This window comes from Mobula hypostoma, chromosome 1 (assembly GCF_963921235.1).
Source record: "Mobula hypostoma chromosome 1, sMobHyp1.1, whole genome shotgun sequence".
NCBI lineage: Eukaryota > Metazoa > Chordata > Chondrichthyes > Myliobatiformes > Myliobatidae > Mobula > Mobula hypostoma.
The window spans coordinates 15582919-15607316 of NC_086097.1; the positions used below are offsets into that span (position 1 = coordinate 15582919).

Below are 24398 nucleotides of genomic sequence, written 5' to 3' on the forward strand. Positions count from 1 at the left end.
TCTGCAGGAGCACTTAAAGGAAGCAAATGAGGCTTTGGATTCTGCGTCAAGACTAACTGAGCAGTTGGATCTCAAAGAGGAGCAGATTGAAGATCTTAAAAAACAAGGTAATTCATTATGTTGCTCCTATAAAATGAATTACTAGAAAGATTCTCCATATTTACCTCAAACTCAATCTTTGCAATGAAAAATAAATTATAAGGGAAAGGCAAGTGTCTGTAACACAAGAGGTTCTGCAGATGGTGGAAATGTTGAGCAATACACACATATCTTGAGTTGGAGAAATTCAGCAAGTCAAGCAGCATCTATGGAAGGGAATAAACTTAACATTTTGGGCCAAGATCCTGTCCGTAAGATTGAAATTCTTGAAATTCTTCTTCTTTGCGTAACCATGAAATCAAAAAAGAAAAGAAGGGCAGCGCGATCATCAACCCCCAAAATCCCCCTCCCCGCACTTGAAACTAACGAAAATGGATGAGGCACATCGACCCCTTAATCCCTCTTCCTACACAAAGAAAAACAAGAAAGATCGGGCAAAAAAACACAGAATATAAAAAGCTATGAGACTGAAAAGAAAAGTCTATAGTCCAAGTCTACATTCAAAACACAGATAACTTGGGGAACACTCTCCAGGTCCAGCGGCAGACCTTTCCCTGTCTGGTACAGGGCAATCGAAAGACAGCCAGCCGGTGTTCACCACCCATGCTTGGCTTGATGCTTCAATCTCCCTCGTCGTTTTAATCAGCAAACAATGGAAGCTTTACTCAGCAAAATGGAGTCTTAACAATGGTTTGCCCCTCGTCCTGCAGCCTTCCTGCCATGAATTTTGCACGTACTGAATCTCTCTGCCGGAATCCTCTCAGAGCCTGCAGAGCGCTGAAATACCCAAAGGATCTTCAAGCTTCCGCATTCACCTTGATGTTTCAATCTCCCTTGTCGCTTTAATTGGCAAATAATGGAAGATTTAATCAGCGAAATGAAGTCGCACATGAACTTGCAGCCTGCTCACCATGAGGTTCCTGCATACCGCCTCTTCTTCTTGGAATCCTCTTGAAGACTACAGAGTGCTGGAACGCCCAAATGATCTCCAAACAGCAAATCATAGGCTCCAACGGTTCCAGAATCACATCCAAAATGAAAACAAATGTAAAAGGCATAAAAGAAGTGAAATATATGGTTTCATGATCTGACCAGGAGATGTCGACCAAAGGATCGTTGTACACAGGCACCATCTTGGCCGGAAGTCAGGATTTATACTTGGTGGTCACTTTGTTAGGTGCAGAAGTTGAACCCGGTGTGGTCTTCTGCTGCTGTAGCCTATTCACTTCAAGGTTTGACATGTGTGTTCAGAGATGCTTCTTACACCACTGTTGTAACGCATGGTTGTTTGAGTTACTGTTGCCTTCCTGTCAGCTTGAGCCAGTCTGGCCATTTTCCTCTGACCTCTCACGTTAACAAGGCGTTTTCGCCTGCGGAACAGTCATTCACTGGATGTGTTTTTATTTTTTGCACTGTTCTCTGTAAGCTCTAGAGACTATAGTGTGCGAAAATCCCAGGAGTTCAGCAGTTTCTGAGATCCTCAAGCCATCCCGCCTGGCATCAACAATCATTCCACGGTCAATCACTTAGATCATGTTTCTTCCCTTTTCTGATGCTTGGTCTGATCAACAACTGAACCTGTTGACCATGTCTGGAGGCTTTTATGTATTAACTTCCCATCACATGATTGGCTGATTAGAACCTTAAACTGGATGGGCTACAGCAGTAGAAGATCACACCGGATTCAACTCCTGTACCTAATGGAATGACCACTGATTGTATATTCATTTATCTTCTTGCAAAATCTAGTGAATGCTTCTTGGTGCTTAGCAGCTTTAGTGGGGGGTGGCAATAAGTCAGGTAGGAGAAAATGGTGTAGTTGGAGGTAGTAATGGTAGGAGGAGGGAAATAAAGGCGAGTGAATACAGAAACCTGTTGTGTTCCGCAATAGGAGAAGAATGGCCTTCGTAGCAGTCCACCTTTAAGGAACATCTACCCCAATGCTCTTCATTAGAGTGAAACTACCTGGATTGCTCTTACTTAGACTTGGTACTGACCTGAGTAGTGGGGTCTTGAGAAGTATTGGCCCTCAGAGTAGAAGTCCATAGATCCTTAATGGTGGCAATGTGTATAGGTTATGTGGTTAGGAAGCCATGGGGTACTCGTCTTCATTACTTGGAGCATTGCATACAGAAGTTATGCTTCAAATGAGAAAACCTTGCTCTGACCTCAACTGGAGTACTTCACCCAGTTCTGGCCTCCATGGGATAAGAAGAAATTTAGTAGCACTGGAGATGATTCAGTAGAAATTTACCAGAATGTTGCTTGGGATGGAGCATTTCAGTTATGAGGAGAGCCTGGAGAGGTTTGGGGGAGGGCACGATTGAGATATATAAAACTTTGGAAGTATAAATAGGGTAGACTGCAGGAAACATTTTCACCATGAGATGTAAATAAAACTAGTGGATGTTGGTGTTATGTTAAAGAGGGAAAGAGATTCAGAGAGAATATGAGAGGGACCTACACCCAAAGCTTGATAAATCTCCAACACCATCACACTGAGCACGGGGCCCCCCAGGGCTGTGTGCTCAGTCCACTGCTGTTCACTCTGCTGACACACAACTGTGCTGCAACACACAGCTCGAACCACATCATCAAGTTCGCTGATGACACGACCGTGGTGGGTCTCATCAGCAAGAACGATGAGTCAGCATACAGAGAAGAGGTGCAGCGGCTAACAGACAGGTGCAGAGCCAACAACCTGTCTCTGAATGTGAACAAAACAAAAGAAATGGTTGTTGACTTCAGGAGGACACGGAGTGACCACTCTCTGCTGAACATCAACGACTCCTCCGTAGAGATCGTTAAGAACACCAGGTTTCTTGGTGTTCACCTGGCAGAGAATCTCACCTGGTCCTTCAACACCAGCTCCATAGCAAAGAAAGCCCAGCAGCGTCTCTACTTTCTGCGAAGGCTGAGAAAAGTCCATCTCCCACCCCACCATCCTCACCACATTCTACAGAGGTTGTATTGAGAGCATCCTGAGCAGCTGCATCACTGCCTGGTTCGGAAATTGCACCATCTCAGATTGCAAGACCCTGCAGCGGATAGTGAGGTCAGCTGAGAAGATCATCGGGGTCTCTCTTCCCACCATTACAGACATTGACACCACATGCTGCATCCGTAAAGCAAACAGCATTATGAAGGACCCCACACACCTCTCATACCAAACTCTTCTCCCTCCTGCCATCTGGCAAAAGGCACCGAAGCATTCGGGCTGTCACAACCAGACTTTGTAACAGTTTCTTCCCCCAAGCCATCAGACTCCTCAATACCCAGAGCCTGGACTGACACCAACCTACTGCCCTCTACTGTGCCTATTGCCTTGTTTATTAATTATTGTAATGCCTGCACTGTTTTGTGCACTTTACGCAGTCCTTGGTAGGTCTGTAGCCTAGTGTAGTTTCTGTGTTGTTTTACGTAGTCCAGTGTAGCTTTTTGTTTTGTTTCATGTAGCACCATGGTCCTGAAAAACGTCGTCTCATTTTAACTGTGTACTGTACCAGCAGTTATGGTCAAAATGACAATAAAAAGTGACTTGACTTAACTTGGCTTGACCTGGAAAGCAATGCCTGAGAGAGTAGTTGGAGTTGGGTCACTGACATAATTTTTCTTTCGAAATCAATTTTCTTGTAGCTTACATGTCGTGAATTTGTTAATTTGCAGCAGAAGTACAGTGGAAAACAAAAATTACTCTAAGTTATCAAAAAAAAAGTCTGAAAAAGGAATTGCAAGGTAGTGTTCATGGACCATTCAGTAATACATTGGTGGAGGGGAGGAAGCTGTTCCTAAAACGTTTGAGTGTGGATCTTCAGACTCCTGTACCAAGAGGCAGATATGTCCAGGGTAGATGCCACCTTTTCAAGGCGCTGCCTTTTGAAGATGTGGAGAGAGTTGAGATGACTGAGTCTACAGCTGTGTGCAGCCTCTTTTGATTCTGCATATTGGAGCCTTTACAGCTGGTGTTGAGGCAGCCAGTCAGAAGGCTCTCCACTGTACATCCGTAGAAACTTGATAAAGTCTTTAGTGACATACAGAATTTCCTCAGACTCATAATGAAGTATAGCTGCTGGCATGCCACCTTCATAATTGTATTGGGCTCTGGAGAGATCACTTAAGATAGTGACACCCTTTCCATCACTGAACCCTTAATGATGACTTCCCCTTCCTAATGTCCACAGTCAATTCCTTGAACTTGCCAACAAGTACAAGGTTCTTGTTGAGACACTACTCAACCAGCTGATCTCTCTCACTTCTCTGCACCTCCTGTGGCCTCAATGAACACTTGATTTGGTTAGACACGGAGTGCTATGGACCAGGTTCTGGGTGTTAAGGGCTAATGCAGAAGGCTGCCCACTGGTTAGGCTGAATGGCTTGTCTCCAGGCTGCTTGATTGTACAATTCTCTTATTCGTGCCAGTCATTAGGAAACAGGCTGTCCACCTGCATTCAATCTGCATTGCAGTAGCTTTTCTTTAGCTCTTTGGGAGTATAGATCACTGTTCTTGTGCCTAATCACTCTCCAACTGGCCATACTGTAAGTCTGCCTGTGCACTAGTGGGCTTTTTAGTAATGCTTTCTATTTGAATTTCCCATTATCACTTGCTGTAAAGGTTTATACAGAAATGATGGCCATTTAGTTGAAATTGCACAGAATCATACCATGGCCTGAGTTGACATTCTTCGGAGAAACTGAAGGAAAAAGTACAGAGAGAAAGGCTTCATGATTAATTAAAGAAACACTGAGTTTAAGCACAGTGATGCCCGGCATACTCACTAGACTCACCAACAATATAATGTCAGCATTTAGGATTAGGAGTGGACAGTACACCAAGTAAGAGTTGTGTAAGGAGGAATTGGGTAGTGCTGAAGTACTTTAAATTAACAAGAAGATGGAAGATAAGCCAAAGGGTAAAGAAAAAGTTAAATCAAAAAGCAAGTGAAAGAAATGTTATTGTGTATAGCATAATTTGTCTTGAGCCATTTTGGAGAAATCATGTCTCTGACCAGCAGGAATGCCATTAACATTAAAAGATATGAGAAGCTTTGCAACATTCCTAATCCATTTACAAATTTGAGTTTTGAATTTCTTTGGGTAGGATTGATGTGGATGTGAAGCAGATTTGCTAAATATGGACATTGCTAAGGGTGGATAGGTTGAAAAGAAATATATAATGGTTTAAAAGCAAAATTGTGAAAGAGGCATGCAGTTGATTGACTGATAGTAAACAGCAATGTGTCTGGATCACTGGCAACAAAAATGCAATTTGAAAATATGCATTTTTGGCCACAGATAAAGAAAGAATTGGGAGTATATATAAAAGGAAGCCAACCAGAACAGGGAAGTGAATAAATCAATTCTTCATTTTGTAAACCCTTGAAATACAAAGATTTCTTCACTTTCAATGCAGAAACAATTAAAAAGACTTCAAAATCTTCAAGGCGGAACTTTGTGAAGCTATAGAAGGATAGATAGAAATGCAGACATATGGATTTCTTCAGATTCTTGAAGAGATCTGAAAACTGTATGCAACAACTTGTGCTTATGAAGCAACATGGAAAAGCATTCCAAACCATTTTTAACTCTTACATTTGTGATGCACTAATCAGAGCATGTTCAATTTAGAGGAAAGTATGAAGTGTTATGTGCTGATATGTGAATAGATAGTTAAATCAAATCTTGCAGCAGTTGGTTAAGTTACTAGATCTGCAGTGAGAAATCTGGGTTGTTGATCCAGAGATATGAATTTGAATCTTCTGTTGTCAGCTTTGGAATTCTAAATTCCATATTTATTTAGTTACTCAGAGCCCAAATGCTGATAATTGCAATACCGTGTGGATCACAGTAGTGTTCTGAAATACAAAAATCTTAAAAATGTGAAGCTAAGAAATAGTCTAAACTACAGAACACAGAATGCTGGTAAGTATTTTGGATATTTGTCAGTTTTGTGGACTAGATAATGTTGTGCAGAAAATTTCTTCAGAGGATTGGATGGTTTAGTGGAGTCTGTGGTAAACAAATTGTTACATTAGCCAAGTAAAAAAATATCTTGACAGTCCAATTGTTTTTGTTCAGTGCTTTGGTATTCTTCCGTACAATGAAATAGAGCATTAGCATAACATGAAGAATCTTCAGTCACAACATGCTGACTGGAAAATTGCATTTGTATGTTTACATGAAGTATTGAATAGTTATTTGGTTGCTGGAAAGATTCTAACACACTGCAACATATCTACTTCAGAACAGTAGTAAAAAGATTATTAATTGTAATTAAATCCGTTTCCATTCAGTCAGTATACAGTTTTAAATGAAATTAAGTATCTGTCATGGAAGTTGATCTATTTCAATTTTTGGGACTAACTGGGGGTATTAAATTAGGGTGATTCTGACCGATGCTCCATTGAATGCTCTGTTTTAAGCATAGTGCTGAAAGTAGTGTGGCCCTACAGGTTTAAACTTCCATACATCAGATACAGGTATATGGTCCACTTTCATTTCCATTCAGAGATCTAAGGATATCAGTGCTATTAAATGATAAAACATGGTGAATCACTTCATGTCAGAGAAATATTTGTCTCCTATTTATAAAATGAGGGGATGCCCGATGCATAAATGAGTAGCTTTTGCACAAAAATCATTAAAGCAGTAGTTGACCTTTTTAAGATTTTGGCAAATTCTCCTGCATGAAATGATGTAAGACAAAGCAGGGATATCTTGACAGAGAAAGTAATTCCAGCTGGTTTAATAATCTTATAGAAATAAGATGCATCTAAGTGGCATTATATCAAATGAACTGAAGGTATTTGTTCATTTTCTTGATTGATTGAGCATTTAAGTTATATCATAAAATGCCCATTCATTGCTAAAATGCAGTTTTTTCATGCATTGAAGCCATGGGTTGTCAATCAAGATTGTTGGGCAGCTTGCTTCATTCTTTCTACTTCAAATCATAAGCCAAGGAATGACTTTGGTTATTCAGTGGTAAAATATTCATTGCTGCACAAGCTAGAAAAATGTTGAGGGAGTTAGGCGGGTAGACAGAGAATTTTAAAAAATCTCAAGGTGTATTGGAAGCTTGAAATGACGTTATTAGTACAGGTTTAATAAGGTTTAGTTCAGTATATATCCTTGGTTCATGGTAAACTTAAAAAAAAAAGACTATTCAACTAAACTGCACAAAAAATAACAGCACTACCTTCCTCATCCCTTTTGGACTGGCATGTATGTTTTGGGTATTGTGCAAGTGAGTGCTTTCCTGTTTTATCCCTAGTTTCTTGTGGAAAACGTTCCATCTGGACCTCTCCGCCATCATGTATTTTTAACGTTACTGAATCTTGTAGATCAGTCAATTAGCTGTTCCCCTTGTCTACATTGTTAGCCCGCTTGCTGCTTAGTCAAAAGCTTGTGTGTGGCTCCCACTCCATAATTTTGCGGGGAAATAATGCAGGTTGCCAGATTGAGGAGCAACTGCACCTTCAGAGTTGCTGGTTATTTGGATAAATTTTTAAACAACCCCACATGAGACACTGGAGGAACTTGAAGGGCAGGGTGAGGCTTTTAAATTTGCGTCATGGCTTTTTAAATGCTAATTTGACAACTTTCTCATATAACCGTTGCCGTAACAAGTTCTATCTGCAGCATTGAGGGAGGCTGTTTTGGCCATTCGAGTCCATGCTGGCTCACAGAATAATCCCATTCTCTGCTAATTGTCCCTGTCACCTATTCTTTCCACGTTCCCATCAACTCCACCTCCCTCCAAGAATGAGATATGAGATTAGCACGTACATCAAAAGTACAGTGAAGTGCATCATTTGCGTCGAGTCAAATCGGTGAAGATTGTGCTGGGGCAGCCTGCAAGTGTCACCATGATTTCAGTGCAAATGTAGCATACCGACAGCTTGCTAAGCCTAACCATTCCACGTCTTTGGAATGTGGGAGGAAACCGGTGCATCCAGAGTAAACCCACGCAGTTACAACAGAACGTATAAACACGTTACAAACAGTGGCTGGGGTCGAACCCTGATCAGTGATTGCTGGTGCTGTATAGCTATTGTGCTGATCGCTATACTACTGCGCCCGTCCCATGGCAGCACTTACCTACACAAAGATTCAAAGTACATTTATTATCAAAATATGTATACTGAATGCAGCTGAGATTTGTCCTCCCGCAGGCAGCCACAAAACCAAGAAACATCATGAAACCTGTTCAAGAAAACATCGAACACCCAATGCGCGAAAAAAGAACAAATTGCGCAAATGGCAAAAAGTGAGTGGGGAATATCAAACACCAAACCGGGAGTCCAGTGGTATTCAGTTTAGTTCAATTCAGTGCTGTGTCGCTGGCCCACTGCAGGCCACAGGATTGTTCTTCACCAGTGCGCCCCAGTCCACATTGATCAAACTGCTCAAAAACAGCAAAAAAAGAATAACACATGCAGCATGAGCCTTAAGGTACTCCAAAATGTTCCAATCAATCCTTGCAATGTGGATCCCAAGAATCCTGCAATTTCCTCCAACAACTGCTAGTGGGTGGGAGAGGAAGACTGATCATTTGCGGGCAGATGGCGCCGAACACCCGCTTATCCTCCTCCGCTGTCGACCTCATCGACTTCAATCTTGCTCAACGGCTCAGTCGGAGAGAAGCAATGGAGCTGATCTTGGGCTCGCATCCCAGGCTTCCTGGTCTCCAGGCCCCACACCCCCTTCCAAACCTTAACAAACTCCCTCATCCAGATTGCTCATTTGGTCCAAAAACACACAATCAAAATTTAAGTCATGGGTTCCAATGGCAGGCAGTTCAGTTGTAGAATCATATTTGGAAGAAGTAGTAGTAATAGTAAAAGGAGGAGTTTCATGGTCTGTCTGCAGGACATCGCTGTTGGGTGCATTGTTCGTTGGCACCATCTTAAAGTCAACAGGGAAAACAGCATTCATTTCAAATAAAAGCAAGGATGTAATGCTGAGGCTTTATAAGGCATTAGTCAGGCCTCATTTGATGTAAGCTGTTTTGGGCCCCATATTTAAGAAAAGATGTGCTGACATTAGAGAGGGGTCAAAGGAAGTATACAAGAATGATCTCAGGAATGAAAGGGTTAATACATGTGGAGCATTTGATGGAGGAATTGATCTGAATGGTGATAAATCCTCACCATTCTGGGGTTTTGTATGTTTGCATTGTCGTCTACTGCGACATTCAATGCATTAATTGTGATCTTATAAATTTCCATTGACGCTAGAATGGTTCCCACAAATTTGAAGGTAACAGATGTAACTCCACTATTCATGAAAGGAGGGACAGAGAGAAACAGAATAACAATGGACCAACTAGCCCAACATGAGTAGTAGGGGAAAAAAGCAGGAAATCTGTAACAAGGAATTGCTAACAGGACTCTTGGAAAATAAAAGTGGGATCGGGCAGACTCAGACTCATCATGTTATTATGACAGGTGTTTGAGGTTGTTAGAGCTTTAGAGGCTGTAATTAGCAGAGTAGATGAGGGGAAACCAGTTGATGTGCTGGATTTGTCTTCAGAGAATCAGAATCTGGTTTAATATCACTAACATGTTGTGAAATTTGTTTTGAGGCAGAAATACATAATAAACTGTAAATTGCAATAAATATGTAATAATATATTAAATAAGTAATGCAAAATAGATTGTTTATTGCGTAAGATTCTAGTCTCTGCAGTCGCTTGTGACTTCAACATTTAGGATGGTAAACTGGCTTGAGCTGAGCTTTCTTAATGGAGAGAAATCAGAAGACATTGATGGTCATTTTCAGATTGAGAGATAATGACCAATTGATGTTGTAGGTATCATTGTTGTGTCCCCAGCCATACACAATCTTGATCACTGGTTTATTGGAGGCTATCAAGTGGAAAGTGTTCCATGATTTCTGATAACACAGAAGCTAAGTGGCAATGGGAGCTGTGAAAAGGATTCAGAAGGCTTTGCAGGACGTAGACAGGCTCCATAACTGATGAAGTACATAGTATATGGACCAGAAAATGGAAAATTCTGAGGTCATTCATTTTGACAGTAAAAATAGTAAAGCAAAACATTGAAAGACTGCAAGGTGTTGGTGTTCACTGGGGCATAGGAGTTTTTCTGCCTGAATTGATGAATGCATGTTTGACAAGTGGTTCTGAAAGCAAATGGTGTCTAGCCCTTTATTGCAGAGGATTTGAGTACAAGAGTTGAGACATCTTGTTCCAGTTTTATGGAGCCCTGGTGAGACCACATTTGGAACTTTGTGCTCAAGAATACAGCAATGCTTCATCAGGGATAGATTTATCAAGATGGTGGTTTTGTTGTGAGAAGTGAGGAGATGCTAATTAGATTAGGCCTATGCACTCATGTTTAGAAGAGTGAGAGGTGGTCTTATTGAAGTTTACAGGATTCTTAATAAGATTTTATAGTGTAGACGTAGAATTAATTTTCCCTGCCTTTGGCTTCCAATACTAGGAAGTCACATTCTCAAAATAAAGAGTTGGATATTCAGAATAGAGATGAGAGGTATTTTTTTTTACTCAGTGGTGAATCTGTGGAGGCTCTCAAGGTGGAAATTAATAGGTTTTAAAATATTAGGGGAATTGAAGGATATGGGGTTAGCGCAGGGATGTTGAAGATCAACAATGGTCTTATTGAATGGGGGAGAAGGCACCAATGCCAAATGATATCCAACATTTGTTTCTCGTGAGCAACACACAAAAAGCTGGAGGAACTATGAAAATGAATAGACAGTGGATGTTTTGGGCTGGAAAGGATGCGGGAGATGTCAGAATAAAAAGGTGAGGATAGGGAAAGTAAGGCAAGCTTAGAAAGTGATAAATGAAGCCAGATGAATGGGAAAGGTAAAGGGCTGGAGAAGAAGGAATCCGATAGAGGAGAGTGGACCATGGGAGAAGGGGAAGAAGGAGGGGCACAGGGTGAGAGGCAGGTGAGGAGTTGAGGTAAGAGGTCTGAGTGATTATAGAAGAAAAAAGGGAGGGAAAATAAAAGTAAACAAAATTACCGGAAGGAAAAATTGATATTCATGCTATCTGGTTGGAGGTGACCTGGATGAAATGAGGTGTTGCTATCCACCCTGAGAGTGGCCTCATCGTAACAGAAGAGGAAGCTGTGGACTGATATGTCAGAACGGGAATGGAAATAAGAAGTAAAATGGTTGACCACTGGGAATTTCCAGATTTAGCAGATGGAGTGGAGGTGCTCAGCAGAGCAGTTCTCCAGTCTATTTCGGGCCTCAACAATGTAAAGAAGGCTGCTTTGAGAATACTTGGTACAATAGGTGACCCCAACAGATTCACAGATGAACTGTTGCCTCTCCTGGAAGGTCTGTTTGGGGCCCTGAATGGAGGCGAGGGAGGAGATGGATGGGCTGGTATAGCATTTCTGTTGCTTGCAGGAATATGTACCAGGAGGGAGATTAGTGGGAAGGGATGAATGGACAAGAGAATCACAAAGGGAGCGATCCCAACGGACAACAGCAAGAGAAGAGGAAAGTAAAGATGTGCTTGTTGGATGCGAGGGCTAATTATTTTTATTTCATAACCAGAGTATTTGCATCCAGATTTGGGAATATGCAGAGATTTTGGAGAGGATGCAGAAAAGTTTACTAAAAGAAAAAAGGCTCTGTTTTTGGCAGATAGGCTACAGAAAATTGAAACACAATATTGTTAGAAGATCTGCTAGAGGTAAGATATTTAAAACCATGAAAGTTTTGCACTATTCAGCAGGAAAGAAGCTGTTCCCATTAATGGATGGGTCAAGAACTGATGAATGTCGAATGAAGGTGATTAGCTAAAAAATGAATAGTGACTTGAGAGAAAACATTTTTATTCCATGAGTGATCTGGGTGGGGAATTCTTTGCCAAAGATGTGTCTTGAAGTCTTATTTCGTTGTGGTATTTAACAGGCAGCTAATCTTAACTGAGATGGTTTTAGGATTCCTAACTGATTACTGTTGTTGCTGTGAAATAGAAATAGCTTCTAATTCAATCTTTTTACAAAGTTTTCTTCCCAACTGCAATACTTGTTTTGCATATAACTTAATGCATATTTTTCCCTTATAAGAATTTATACCTTCCAGATTTTAGCTTCTCTTTCTGTTATTGTAAAACTTAACACAGACATTTTAAAGAACTTGTAATTATATATAGTGACCACTAGTTTTCTGGAAGGGTGAAAGGTGCTCTGAAAATAGAACATAATGACTCCAGGTTGTAATCATTTGATATCTAAAGAAAGTTTAGTAAACTAAATCTGTTGCCAAGCAGATGAAATGAGAATTAGTGTAAAAACTTGAACAAAATGCCTCAGCATTTCTTTTTACACTGGTACTCTGTGTATTCTCAGGGTGCTGATTCCGTATATTGTCCTTTGTCCTAGAATCAGTAGTGCTCCTGAACTTTAAACGAAAGCTTCTATTCGGGTTCTTCTGGGAGTCCAGACTGAAACTATGCCTTTTGGTGGTTCTGATGAAGCCACTGAGGCAATATGCAGAGGTTGCCTTTGAGGACTGGTGGGTGTTAGAGCACGATGTGTAGGGCTGCACCCTGACCAGAACAACAAATGCAGGAATTGCTGGAGACTGGCATGGCTTTCAGTATTGGAAGCTACAATATCCCTTGTCTTTGTTTGTCTGCACAGTTCTTCGCAGCCCAGTGATTTCTCATTGGTAACAAGCTCAGCTGTCATCACATTCACAGGAGGTGATGAGCGATATTAAGATCAAAGTATTCTGTCAACCCATGGAGCAGACACAATTAGTCCCCAGTCACGCCATCACACATTGTACTATGTGGGATAGGATGTACTCTTGAGCCCTGAATCTCAGTGCAGAACATCCACTTTCCTTTCCCAGTTCACCTACCATAAGCACTCAAAGCCATTGCATTCATTCCACATCAACTACGCAGCAATGAGATCATATTGTTGACACAGAGGTCTGAGCCCCTGAACCAGGTCCCCAGCAAAGCAGCAGAGAGCTGGGAAGGCTCACACCTATACCCAGCACAGTAATACTGTCAGTAACAATATCACCGGCCTATGTCATGAAATTTGTTGTTATGCAGCAACAGTACATTACAATACATAATAAAAACTGCAAATTACAGTAAGCATGTGTATTTATATTTTAATATATATAAAATATTATATATTAAGTATGTATTTTAAGTTAAATTAGTGCAAAAAGAGAAAAGAAAAAGTAGAGAGGTACTGTTTCATGGGTTCAATGTCCATTCAGAAATCGGATGGCAGAGGGGAAGAAACTGTTCCTGAATCATTGAATGTGTGCCTTCAGTCTTCTGTACTTCCTTTCTGATGGTAACACTGAGAAGGTGGCATGTCTTGGGTGATGGGGTCCTTAATGATGGATGCTGCCTTCTTGAGACATCACTCTTTGAAGATGTCCTGGCTGCTGGGGAGGCTAGTGCCCATGAGAGAGCTGACTGGGTTTCAACTTTATTTTGATCTTGTGCAGTGCCCCTCTCCCATACCAGACAGTGATGCCAGTTGGTACATCTGTAGAAATTTGCGAGTGTCTTTGATAACGTACCAAATCTCCAGATGAAATGTAGCTGCTGTCATGCCTTCTTCACAACAGCATTGATATGTGGGTCCCAGGTTAGGTCCTCAGAGAGGTTGACACCCGGGAACTTGAAATGCTCACTCTTTCCACTTCTGATCCTTCAATGAATACTGCTGTATATGAACTTCTCTGAATACAACTCTTACAGCTGATTCAATCATCACTGTAGTTCGAGGGAACATGTAATGTGTCCTGCGAGTTGCCTATGCATAGTTATTTTTATATGCCGCCAGATAATGTAACACAGAATCAAAGTAGAAAACTTCCCATACCTGAGTCTTTCCCTTTCCTATCCACTTATGAACATAATTAGGCTGATTTGGTAGCATCATCTCGAGTAATAGGGCTGTCTGAATTTAATCTTCTGATTCTAATTGGCTGAAATTGAGTATTTTCCTGAAGCAAGTTCGGTGTCAGCCACACTGTTTTCTCTTAATAAGATTTTTCTGCCCGACCACTTTGTCTGTTCAGGCTACTTTTGGCTATTCCATGAATCATCTATTTCTTTTACAGTTGAGTCTCAAAATGATATGTTGGACGATGCGCAGAGAAAATTATTAAACCTGGTCAACAACAATGAAGGAAAAATTGACAAGTATGTATCAATACCCAATTTTATATCAGTAATGCATGAATTCTTTTTGTATTAAAATTAATACTTGGTGTCTGATTTTAATGTATTTACTGGAATCCAGAGGAGTAGCATTGATAAAGAACACTACTGGATGATTTTGGGCAATAATTGGCCATAATCATCAATATCTTGAAGAACAAGAATAACTGGATAGGGAGACTATCAAATGCAAGTCCTTCTCCAAATCACACCGTCCTGATGTGAGATGAATATCACTCTTAACCTCTGGGTCAAAGGCTGTAGCCATCACTGTGAGTGATTGTTCACTACAGGCTGTCTGCAGGTGACTTATGAACACTCCTTGTACAAATGAGCCTGCATAGTATTATTAAATTCAGAAGTCTGAAGTAGGTACATACATATCCTATGCATTGCAGAATTAGTTTCCTCTCTCTCCACTTTTAGTAATTATTATTTCATAACAGTCTTGAGTGTTTTCAGTGCTATTCATTGCAATGCTGTGGAGGTTCAATTACAAATCAAGAGATTTTTGTTATTTTCCAATGTACGAACAAAATTTACCAATGGATGGATGTTAAAATGGAACCTATTCATTACCCAGGACAGTCTGGATTGGATTTGAAAATTCAAAGTAATGGTTCACCATCATTTGCTCATTGGAAGATATATTGGGCAACCCGTGTTAGCTTTTCTAGCAGCATCCACATCCCATAAGTTAATTTAAAATAAAACAATGATTCAACAAAAACCGTTTTCTGTTTTCCTGAAAATCCTGATTTACTACTTTGTGATTCTGCTTGCAGCAGCATTCTTCCTTATCTAATTCACTACCTGTGAATCCAGGCTCCTGCTAAGACATATCTGCTGCTGCTCATTGATGTTGTAAAATGTTGTCATGTCTATATCAAGGTATATTTAACATTTACAATTATGGAAAGTTACAAAGATGTTCAAATTGCACAGAAGTCTCTCTTATCTACATACAAGTCGATTCCATATATGTAGTGGTTCCAGATCACAATCTGAACATGTTATATTTAAAAAATATATCAAATCAAGTTTATATCATTTGCATAAGTATATGAAGCACAGATGCAATGAAAAACTTACTTGTAGCAGCATCACAGGCACATATAAGCAGCATTCATAAGAAAAACATAAATTAAACGTAATTATACTCAAGAAAGCACAGTTACTACAGAACAAAAAACAAAGTCAACTTTAGTGCAAATGTTTATTGGGATGCTATGTTAAAGTGATAGGGTTGTGAAGGTTAATTCAATAACAAATGATTGAAGAGAAGTAGCTGTCGTTGGACCAGGTGTTGGAGGCTTCTTTACTTCCTGCATGATGGTGGCTGCAAGAAAATGACATGGCCTGGACAGTAGGGATCTTTGGTAGATGGTGCCTGCTTGAAGCAATGCCTTCTGTAGATATTTCCGATGGTGGGAAGGATACCTGTCATGTATGGGCAGATCCCATTACTTTCTGCAGCTTCTTCAGCTCCTGTGCATTCAAGTTGCCATTCTGCTGTAGAAATCAATTAGATTACCTTTGAGAAAACTTAAATATTTTCCTTAATATCAACGGTTGATTTCAGTATCGTAGAAGTTTCTTTTGAGGAAAAAATTATGATTGTATTATGCACTTAAAGCAAAATCATTGCTAGTTAGAATGCCACTTAATTGAAATGCAGATCTGCCTTTTTTTTTGTATGTTCATTAACCATTTGCTCTTTATTTCCAAGGGTTTTGATGAGAAATTTGTTTGTGAGTTACTTCCATACTCCAAAAAACAAGCGCAATGAGGCAATGCGGATGATGGGAAGTGTGCTAGGGCTGAAGAAAGAAGAGATTAGTCAGGTATGATTGAATCATCCAGTGTAGTTGGTGAATCATATGGATATGGCTGTAGGGTAATTGGTAAATTGCTGGACTAACAATTCAGAGCTGCAAGGTCAAATCGCACAATCCTGACCATTCACTTCCTTGCATTGTATTTGTAGTGTCTTTCATCCAACGACATTTTTTTTTCTTGCACCCCTACATCAGACAAAGAGGGCAGGCATACTAGAATGATACTTCTTCAAGTTGCATGCGATTCTGATTTGGAAATGGTTATCATTGCTCCATGAATGGGATAAAATCATGGAAATCCTTACTATGTTTTAATTTAGTTCATAGTCTGGAATTTAAAAGAAAATACCTGTCTTAAAAACCCATCTGGTTCACCCAGTGTCTTTCAAAGGAGGGAAAATGCTATTTCTACCAGGTATGGCCAACCACAGCAATGTGTTTGACTCGTAACTGCTCTCTGAAATGGTCTGGCATTAATATCACAACCACTTCATTAAAACAGAGCAGCGGATACATAGAATGGTACACTCAGCATTCATCTATGTATCAAACTTGGAAATGCTAAAATCACCCTGCTTCCAGTTGACCTTGCAGAGACCTCCTCACAAATATAAAAGGAAATGGTGTCTAAAGGGGGGTTGTCCTGTCAACATCATACCTTAGAGACAACGTACCGGACTCTTCCATCGCAAGCTCTGGATAGGTCCTGCTCCATTGGCAGTATAAACCCACCATTGCAATGGTCTACAGAACCCAGGATCTTGACAACCCGGACAGGTAGCACAAGTAGTTCATCACATGATTTCCTTGACCCCATAAGATGTCACGGCATCAAGTCAAACATACATATTACCACATCCTGTTCTCCCTCAGTGGATGGATCAGTGTTACCATGTTAACTTACTGTGTTACACCATTGGCATTTAGGGCAGCAATGAAAGTTCTCCATCTCTGGTGGTGTTCACAGCTTCCTTCATTGTGTCAGTAGCTTCCTCTTGGTGTCAGTCATGCAAGTCCCGGGTGGAAACTTAGGAATACCATCACACTCAGATGAGAATGGTTCTTTATCGCTATTACTGAAAAAGTTTTGTTTTACCAGTCAGGGTTGTTAGCCCTGAACCTGGAGGACCAATGGACCACTCTTAGTCTGTCCTCTACCCTTTGACTTGTTTGGCATGCGTGACCCTATCAAGAGCCAAAGCATAAAACCCTGACTCCAGCCAACATAGCTCTCTGGGTCATTGAAGCACGCAGCCTCCAAACTATGGCAAGGTTGTGGTCATCTTGTAGGAGTGTTACTATAATCTTGAATAGTTATTAGACGACGCACTGTCAAGGACAGTACTGTGGTTGAAGGACTTTGGTGTTCGATAAAAGTAGCTTGACAGTACTGCCACTAATTGACCTAGCAAGTCCTGAGTGGCATGAAGGAGGCAAAGTAACATAAGGGATAAACCAACTTGAGCTCAGACTTATTTGTCCATCTTGCCTGTAAAAGCATTTGAAGGATCATCCACAGCATGATATTCTTTACAGTGAAGATGTTGCGTGACCCAACCATTGTTTAAACGGTATAGATTCAGAGATCTAGCATGGTACACTGAATCCATCCCATCAAACAGGATAGCAATCAACAGCCCATTTTATCCTGGATGGTGCGGACCTCCTTGAACTGCATTCACACGAGAAACTAGAGAGCATTCTATCAGATATTTGGTAAGTCTCGTAGATATGGAAATGTCTCATGAATTTGGATATGGAATGTCAAGTGGTGAGTCATTCATCTCAGATATACCCAGCCTCAGACTTAACCACCAGACATCCCAAAATCTTCCCATATCCATGAGCCATAGAAGGGCAAGGACGTTGGTGTGTACAGTGTATATTTTCTTGCCACCTTACCCCACAAGGCACATACCATCCTGATTTTGAAATATTTTAACTTATTTATTTTCTGGCCTAAACCTTGGAACTCTTAAACCCAAAAGAATTGTAGGAAGATCTTCTACAAAAGTTATGATTTCCACACACCCTTATCCATGAGTTTCTTTATGAAGCAAGTTTCAATAGAGGTTTATATTTTACTTTTCCTCTTTCTTCAAATGTAATATTCCTAAGCCAGGTATATGTGACAGAATGCTGGAATTTGCTACTTTATTTTGAAAGGGGAAAACGGGTTGAGGAGGAATATAAATCAGTCATTATCAAATAGTGGAGCTGACTTGATGGGCTGAATGGCCTAATTCTGCTAAATTAGATTAGATTGGATTCAACTTTATTGTCATTGTGCGGAGTACAGATACAAAGCCAATGAAATGCAGTTAGCATCTGCTACTAATTCTGCTACTATGTCTTATGAGCTTGGAACATAATTTAGTCCATTTTTTAGGTATTAAAGTGACTGTAAGAAACACTATGAACACACTGCAAGTTGAATGTATGTAGGAGCTAACATTTTGTGGAGCTGAAATGTGTGTCAGTTTGGCCAAGGATCAGGAGCCAGTTCCTGAACTTCTCAAGACATACAGTAATGGAACGATGAGCCTTTGCATTAAACTGAGAAAAAGGTTGTATTCTATTGCTTGGTTGTCATAATACTATAAACACACATTACATTTTAAATATGTTGTTTTACTAGCTCTTGGATAGTGAATTTCGTGGTGTTACAGGATGGGTCACTAGTTGGCTTGGTGGCAGATCTAGTGGAACCCAAAGTGTACCAACTACCCCGCAAAGGCCAAACCAGCAGACAGTCTTCAACAGTGTAAGTTCTCCTTTGTTCATAAATTTCCACGTTTTAAAAATGCATGAACAACAGATATTTTGAGGTATAGTAAATGAATGAAAATTGAGACTTACCACAATAAGGTACAACACATAAAATTTTGGAGGAACTGAGTGTGTGGAGGGAAATGGACGATCGACATTTTGGGTTTAGACCCTTCATCTGGACTTCAGTAAAGTTGACTGTCCATTTCCCTCTACAGGTGCTACTTGAACCACTGAGTTCTTCCAGCAGTTTGTGTGCTGCTCCAGATTCCAGCATCTGCATTCTCTTGTGATTGTAATAGGATGGTTATCTCATAGATCAGATCCATACAGTATTAAAAACAGAGCAGCAATATTTCAGAGGAAAATATGTCCTTGTGTATCAAGGTTATGTATAACATGCAATTTATGTTTTAGTTTTATATTTTCTGGTATTACACATTGGTTTATGGATGGAAATGTGATAATTAATGACAGGAGTGGCCCGTTTATCCTTTTGCCCTTAAATGGCAGAGCAGGCACAATCATGGCTGATCACCAAATTCAGTACCCTCTTCTACTTTCTTCACTTATCCCATGATCTCTTTAGCCTTTATTACAAGGGTTCCCAACCTGGGGCCCATGGACCTCTCGATTAACGGTAAGGCTCCATGGCATAAACAAGGCTGGGAACCCCTGCTCTAGAACGATGTCTTACTCTTTGATGATTTGGCCTCATTTGCCATCTGTGGTACAGTTCATCGCAATTTGGGTGAAGAAATTTCACCTCATCTCAGTGCTAAATGAGCTACCCATTATCCTTACACTGTGACCCTATGCTCTAGACTACGCCACGATCAGAAATATCTTTCCTACACCTTGTCAGGATTTTAAAAGTTTTAATGAATTCCTCTCATTCTCCTGCAAGTTATTTCCAACCCCCTACCACTGCAGTTCTGATGCAGAGTCTCAGACTGAAACTTTAACCATCCCTGTGTCTCCACAGATTCTGTCTGATCCGTTGAGTTCCTTTAGCAGTTAGTTTTTTGCTGTAGGGTAAGAATAAATACAGCTCCAGGGATTCGGGCTCAGATTTGTTAATCACATGTAGGTACATCAAAGTATACAATGAATGCATCATCTGCATTAACAACAAGTAGCTAAAAATGTGCTGGGTGCTGCCCACACATTCCGGCACCAACATAGCATGCCACAATGTTATAATTGTAGTTAGGTGAGTGGTCTAGTAGTCTAGTTAACCAGAATGGGCTTAAATTTTTTTTTGTTTGGTTACAGAGATGTGTAAGAATTATTGGAATAAATTCAAGGGAGCATGACAAAGGCAACATGTCCTAGTTACAATTTTAAAAAAAAATTCTTACTTATTCTGTTTCTTCCCCAGTACCGTCATGTCCTGAGATTTTTCACCATCCTTAAAATACTTCTGAAATCTGTTGATTATTTCGTACAGCTCTGAGTCAACCCTGTGGTTTAAGGCAAGACTTGTAATTCCTTAGTAATACGCTAGGTAGAACAGGTGAATAGAAACGAGAGAAGATCTGCAGATGCTGGAAATCCAAGTGTAACACGCTGTAAGGTTTCACTGCTAATGTAATGGCTTCTCTGTAATGTTTCACTGCTAATGTAATGGTTTCTCTGTGGCAGCAATGTTTGGGTTATGACTGGAGATAACGGGACTTGGACTGTGGATGGGGGCCTCGGAACAAGTGCTGGCAGAACCTGACGGTTATACAAGCAACACACACAAAATGCTGGAGGAACTCAGCAGGCCAGGATGCTGCCTGGCCTGCTGAGGTCCTCCAGCATTTTGCAGGTGAATAGAAGTTAAATTTGACTAGATTGCTCTGAATTTTACATACAGGTATAGCAACCAACTGGTTTCCCTCTGTTCTAAAATTACTGGCTTTCTTATTTATCTCCTCTAAGTGTTGCTAATTTTGATATGTGCAAACAGATCTTTCCATGACCATGATTGTTCTCTACAGAAGTGGTTTGCCATTGCCTTCTACTGGGCAGTGTTTTACAAGACAGGTGACACCAGACATTATCCATACTTTTCAGAATTGTCTGCCTGACATCAATAGCGCAGAACTGGGACTTGTGATATGCACCAGCTGCTCATATGACCATCCACCCCCTGCTCCCACGGCTTCTCATTGCCCTGATCAGGGGTTAAGCAGATGCTTTAGCTTGTCCAAGGGTGACCTGCAGGCTAGCGGAGGGAGGAGTACCTTACACCTCCTTTGATAGAGATGAATCTCCAACATGCCACCCAGTGCAAATCAATATGATGTGAATTATTTGTGATTTTGGTATTGATGGAATGAATTCTTACACCAAACACCTTTTACCTTGCAGTCTTTCTCAGAAATGTTTGTTAAGTTCCTGGAAGTAGAATCTCGTCCTTCTCCTCCTCCACCAAAGCTTCCAATTTACGATATACATCCGCTTGGGCCCACACCTGCAGCCAACCAGCAAGCCAGCAGCCTTCCTGGTCACACCGCCGGTACGTTTATAATTTACTCGATGTATATCTTTTACATTTTACCATAAAAAGAGTTTGTTTGAAACAAGTATTTGGGTTCAGTTATGCAAGGATAGAATCGAACAGTTAATTGAAGCTTTATTCAACTTGCACTAAATATAGTGACTGGTTTAAGGATCCAGAGGCAGCAGAGAAAAGGCAAAGCTAGTTTACAAGAATGAAAGGTTTCTGTTAGCGGGGTTGTTCACTAGAAAAGAGGAGGATGTTAGGGTCCTGGGATCACAGCACAAATGCTTAGCTGTTCTAGACTAGGAGGAATTCTCTTTGTCCAGGAGTGTTGATTCTTTGCAATTATTTACACCAGGGATGTGGAGGCTCAAGCACTTAGTATTCTCTCGAAGAAGGCCGATAGATTTTTTAGATATTAATGGAATTGAGGGATGTGCAGTTCAGGTATTGGCCTTTATTGCTGGAGGCTTGGAATACAAAAGGACAGAAGGAAGAAATAAGCAGGGCATCATTAGGAGTTCACTGTATGGGTTAGTCTTTGCCAAATGAAGAATACTGACCTTGTGAGTTAGTTTAGCACCGATACACCACATTGTGTCCTGGGATAACAAATTGCATGAAGAGAGACTGAGTAATACAAAGGCTTGGTGGGGGGAGGGTGGTGGAAGCAAAACCTGAAATGCATATCTTCATGAAGGGTCTTCACTTCAAACATTGACTGTTCATTTCCCTCCATCGATACTGCCCCACCTGCTGAATTCCCTCAGCCTTGTGTGTGTGTGTGTGTGTGTGTGTGTGTGTGCATTGCTCAGGCCTTCAGCATCTGAAGAATCTCTTACGTTTGGGATAACGCATAGAGGAGGGAGACATATGAAGGATATAAATGGGAACTTACAAATGCCTACTGAGGGCAGAATTACTTGTGGTACTTTGTGAATGTTTTCACCATGGAAGAGGGTGTTTCCAAAGTAATAGTGCAGAAGGAGTTAATTGAAGTTCTAGACACCCACCCTGATCGCACCATGTCCTCTTTCTTGATGAATATGGATGTATAGTTTTTCCTAAGATTTTTGCTCACTTCTGGTTTCAAGAAAATTCCTCCTTCGTCTTTTTGTCCACCTAGTCTTTCCCTAGCTACTCTCTTGCTCCTAACACACTGACATATAAAGTATATGATGCATAGAGAATTAGTATTTTCAACAACACACAAAGCACAGGAGGAACTCAGTGAAAGAAGTCAATGTCCATTTCCCTTCACGGATGCTGAGTTCCTCCAACATTTTGTACATTTCTCCAGATTCCAGTATATCTAGTCTCTTGTGTAAGTTTGCCTGACTTCATCTTTTGAATGAAATGAACTAATTGGAACCAAAGCCTTTAAATGCTTTCAAAGGTTTCAAAGGTACATTTAACGTCAGATAAATGTATACAATATACATCCTTCGCAATCATCCTGAAATGCTTTTTCTTCACAATAATCTCCGAAAACAGAGGAGTGCCCCCAAAGAATAAATGACAGTTAAACCTTAGAACCCCAAAGTCCCTCCTCCAACTCCTCTCCCTCCTTGCGTAAGCGGCAGCAAGCAACGATCCCCCCTCCCCCCACTGGCACAAAAAAGCATCAGCACCCGCCACCGAGCACTCAGCGTGAGCAAAGCAACAACAAAGACACTGACTTGCAGTACTCCAAAGAATACTTGTTCACCCGGGTATTTGACATACCACAGGCTCTCTCTCTCCCTAATAAGGGAGAAAGAGGTATCTCCGTTTCATAGCGAGAAGGGAGACATTACAAACAACTGGCTGATTTATGATGTTAAAAGGCCCTTGCGTCGCTTTTTTCAAGCTCTGACCCCAAAAGTCTTGGGTCTCCAGGCACACAGCCTTAGATCTTCCATCTCCCACGACATACCAGTCTCCTGCCCGGACACTGACCTTTGATCCGCCCATCTCCCGAGCCACAAGATCTCAGCCCTCCAAAGGCAAGCTGAACTCTTAGAAACATTGAAAACCTACAGCACAATACAGGCCCTTCGGCCCACAAAGCTGTGCCGAACATGTACTTAGTTTAGAAATTACCTAGGGTTACCCATAGCCCTCTATTTTTCTAAGCTCTATATACCTGCCCAGGAGTCTGTTAAAAGACCCTATCGTATCCGCCTCCACCACTGTCGCTGGCAGCCCATTCCACGCACTGCTTTTTTTTCCCGGCAGTTTGATGTTTATCTTTAGAAGCTTTTGCATGACACATGGCTCCGGGGTTAAACACCTAATGGGTTTTTTCCTGACTTTTTCTTGCTAGTAGGGTTTTTTTTTCTCTCTTTCATCACCAAAATTTTTTTCAATCTTTATAATAATGTTTTTTTTTCTTGAGACATTGTAAATGTTGTTTACTTCGATGTACTCTTGTAAATTTTGGATAATAATAAAAAGATTGGAAAAGAAATATCATACCCCTGACATCTCCTCTGTACCTACTTCCAAGCACCTTAAAACTGTGCCCTCTCATGTTAGCCATTTCAGCCCTGAGCAAAAGCCTGTGACTATCCACACAATCAATGCCTCTCATCATCTTTAACACCTCTATCAGGTCACCTCTTATCCTCCATCACTCCAAGAAGAAAAGGCCAAGTTCACTCAACTTATTTTCATAAGGCATGCTCCCCAGTCCAGGCAACATCTTGTAAATCTCCTCTGCACCCTTTCTATAGTTTCCACATCCTTGTTGTAGTGAGGTGACCAGAACTGACACAGTACTCCATGTGGGGCCTGATCAGGGTCCTATAACATCTAGCTGTAACATTACCTCCCGGCTCTTATACTCAATCTCTCTTCAACCGAGCCCTTGGTGTGCCAAATAATGGCCATTTGTGAAACCCCGAGAGCGGGTCCCATTCCCGCAAAGAACCGTAGTCAGCGTGTAACTCCAGGCCAGGGTCTTCAAAAGAACCCTGAAAGGGAAAAATAGAGATATTAAAAGATGAAAATAGAG

The 24398-nt window shown here is 40.9% G+C and overlaps 1 protein-coding gene across 1 annotated transcript in view; it reads left to right on the forward strand.

Annotated features, from left to right (window-relative positions):
* trip11 (thyroid hormone receptor interactor 11) overlaps positions 1-24398 on the forward strand; it is a 142331-nt gene that overhangs the window by 110519 nt on the left and 7414 nt on the right. Inside the window, exons 15-19 of the mRNA XM_063043804.1 lie at positions 8-107; positions 14206-14287; positions 16035-16149; positions 18782-18907; positions 21271-21418. Of these exons, the coding sequence (XP_062899874.1) occupies positions 8-107; positions 14206-14287; positions 16035-16149; positions 18782-18907; positions 21271-21418 (571 nt within the window). The remainder of the gene's footprint in view (positions 1-7; positions 108-14205; positions 14288-16034; positions 16150-18781; positions 18908-21270; positions 21419-24398) is intronic.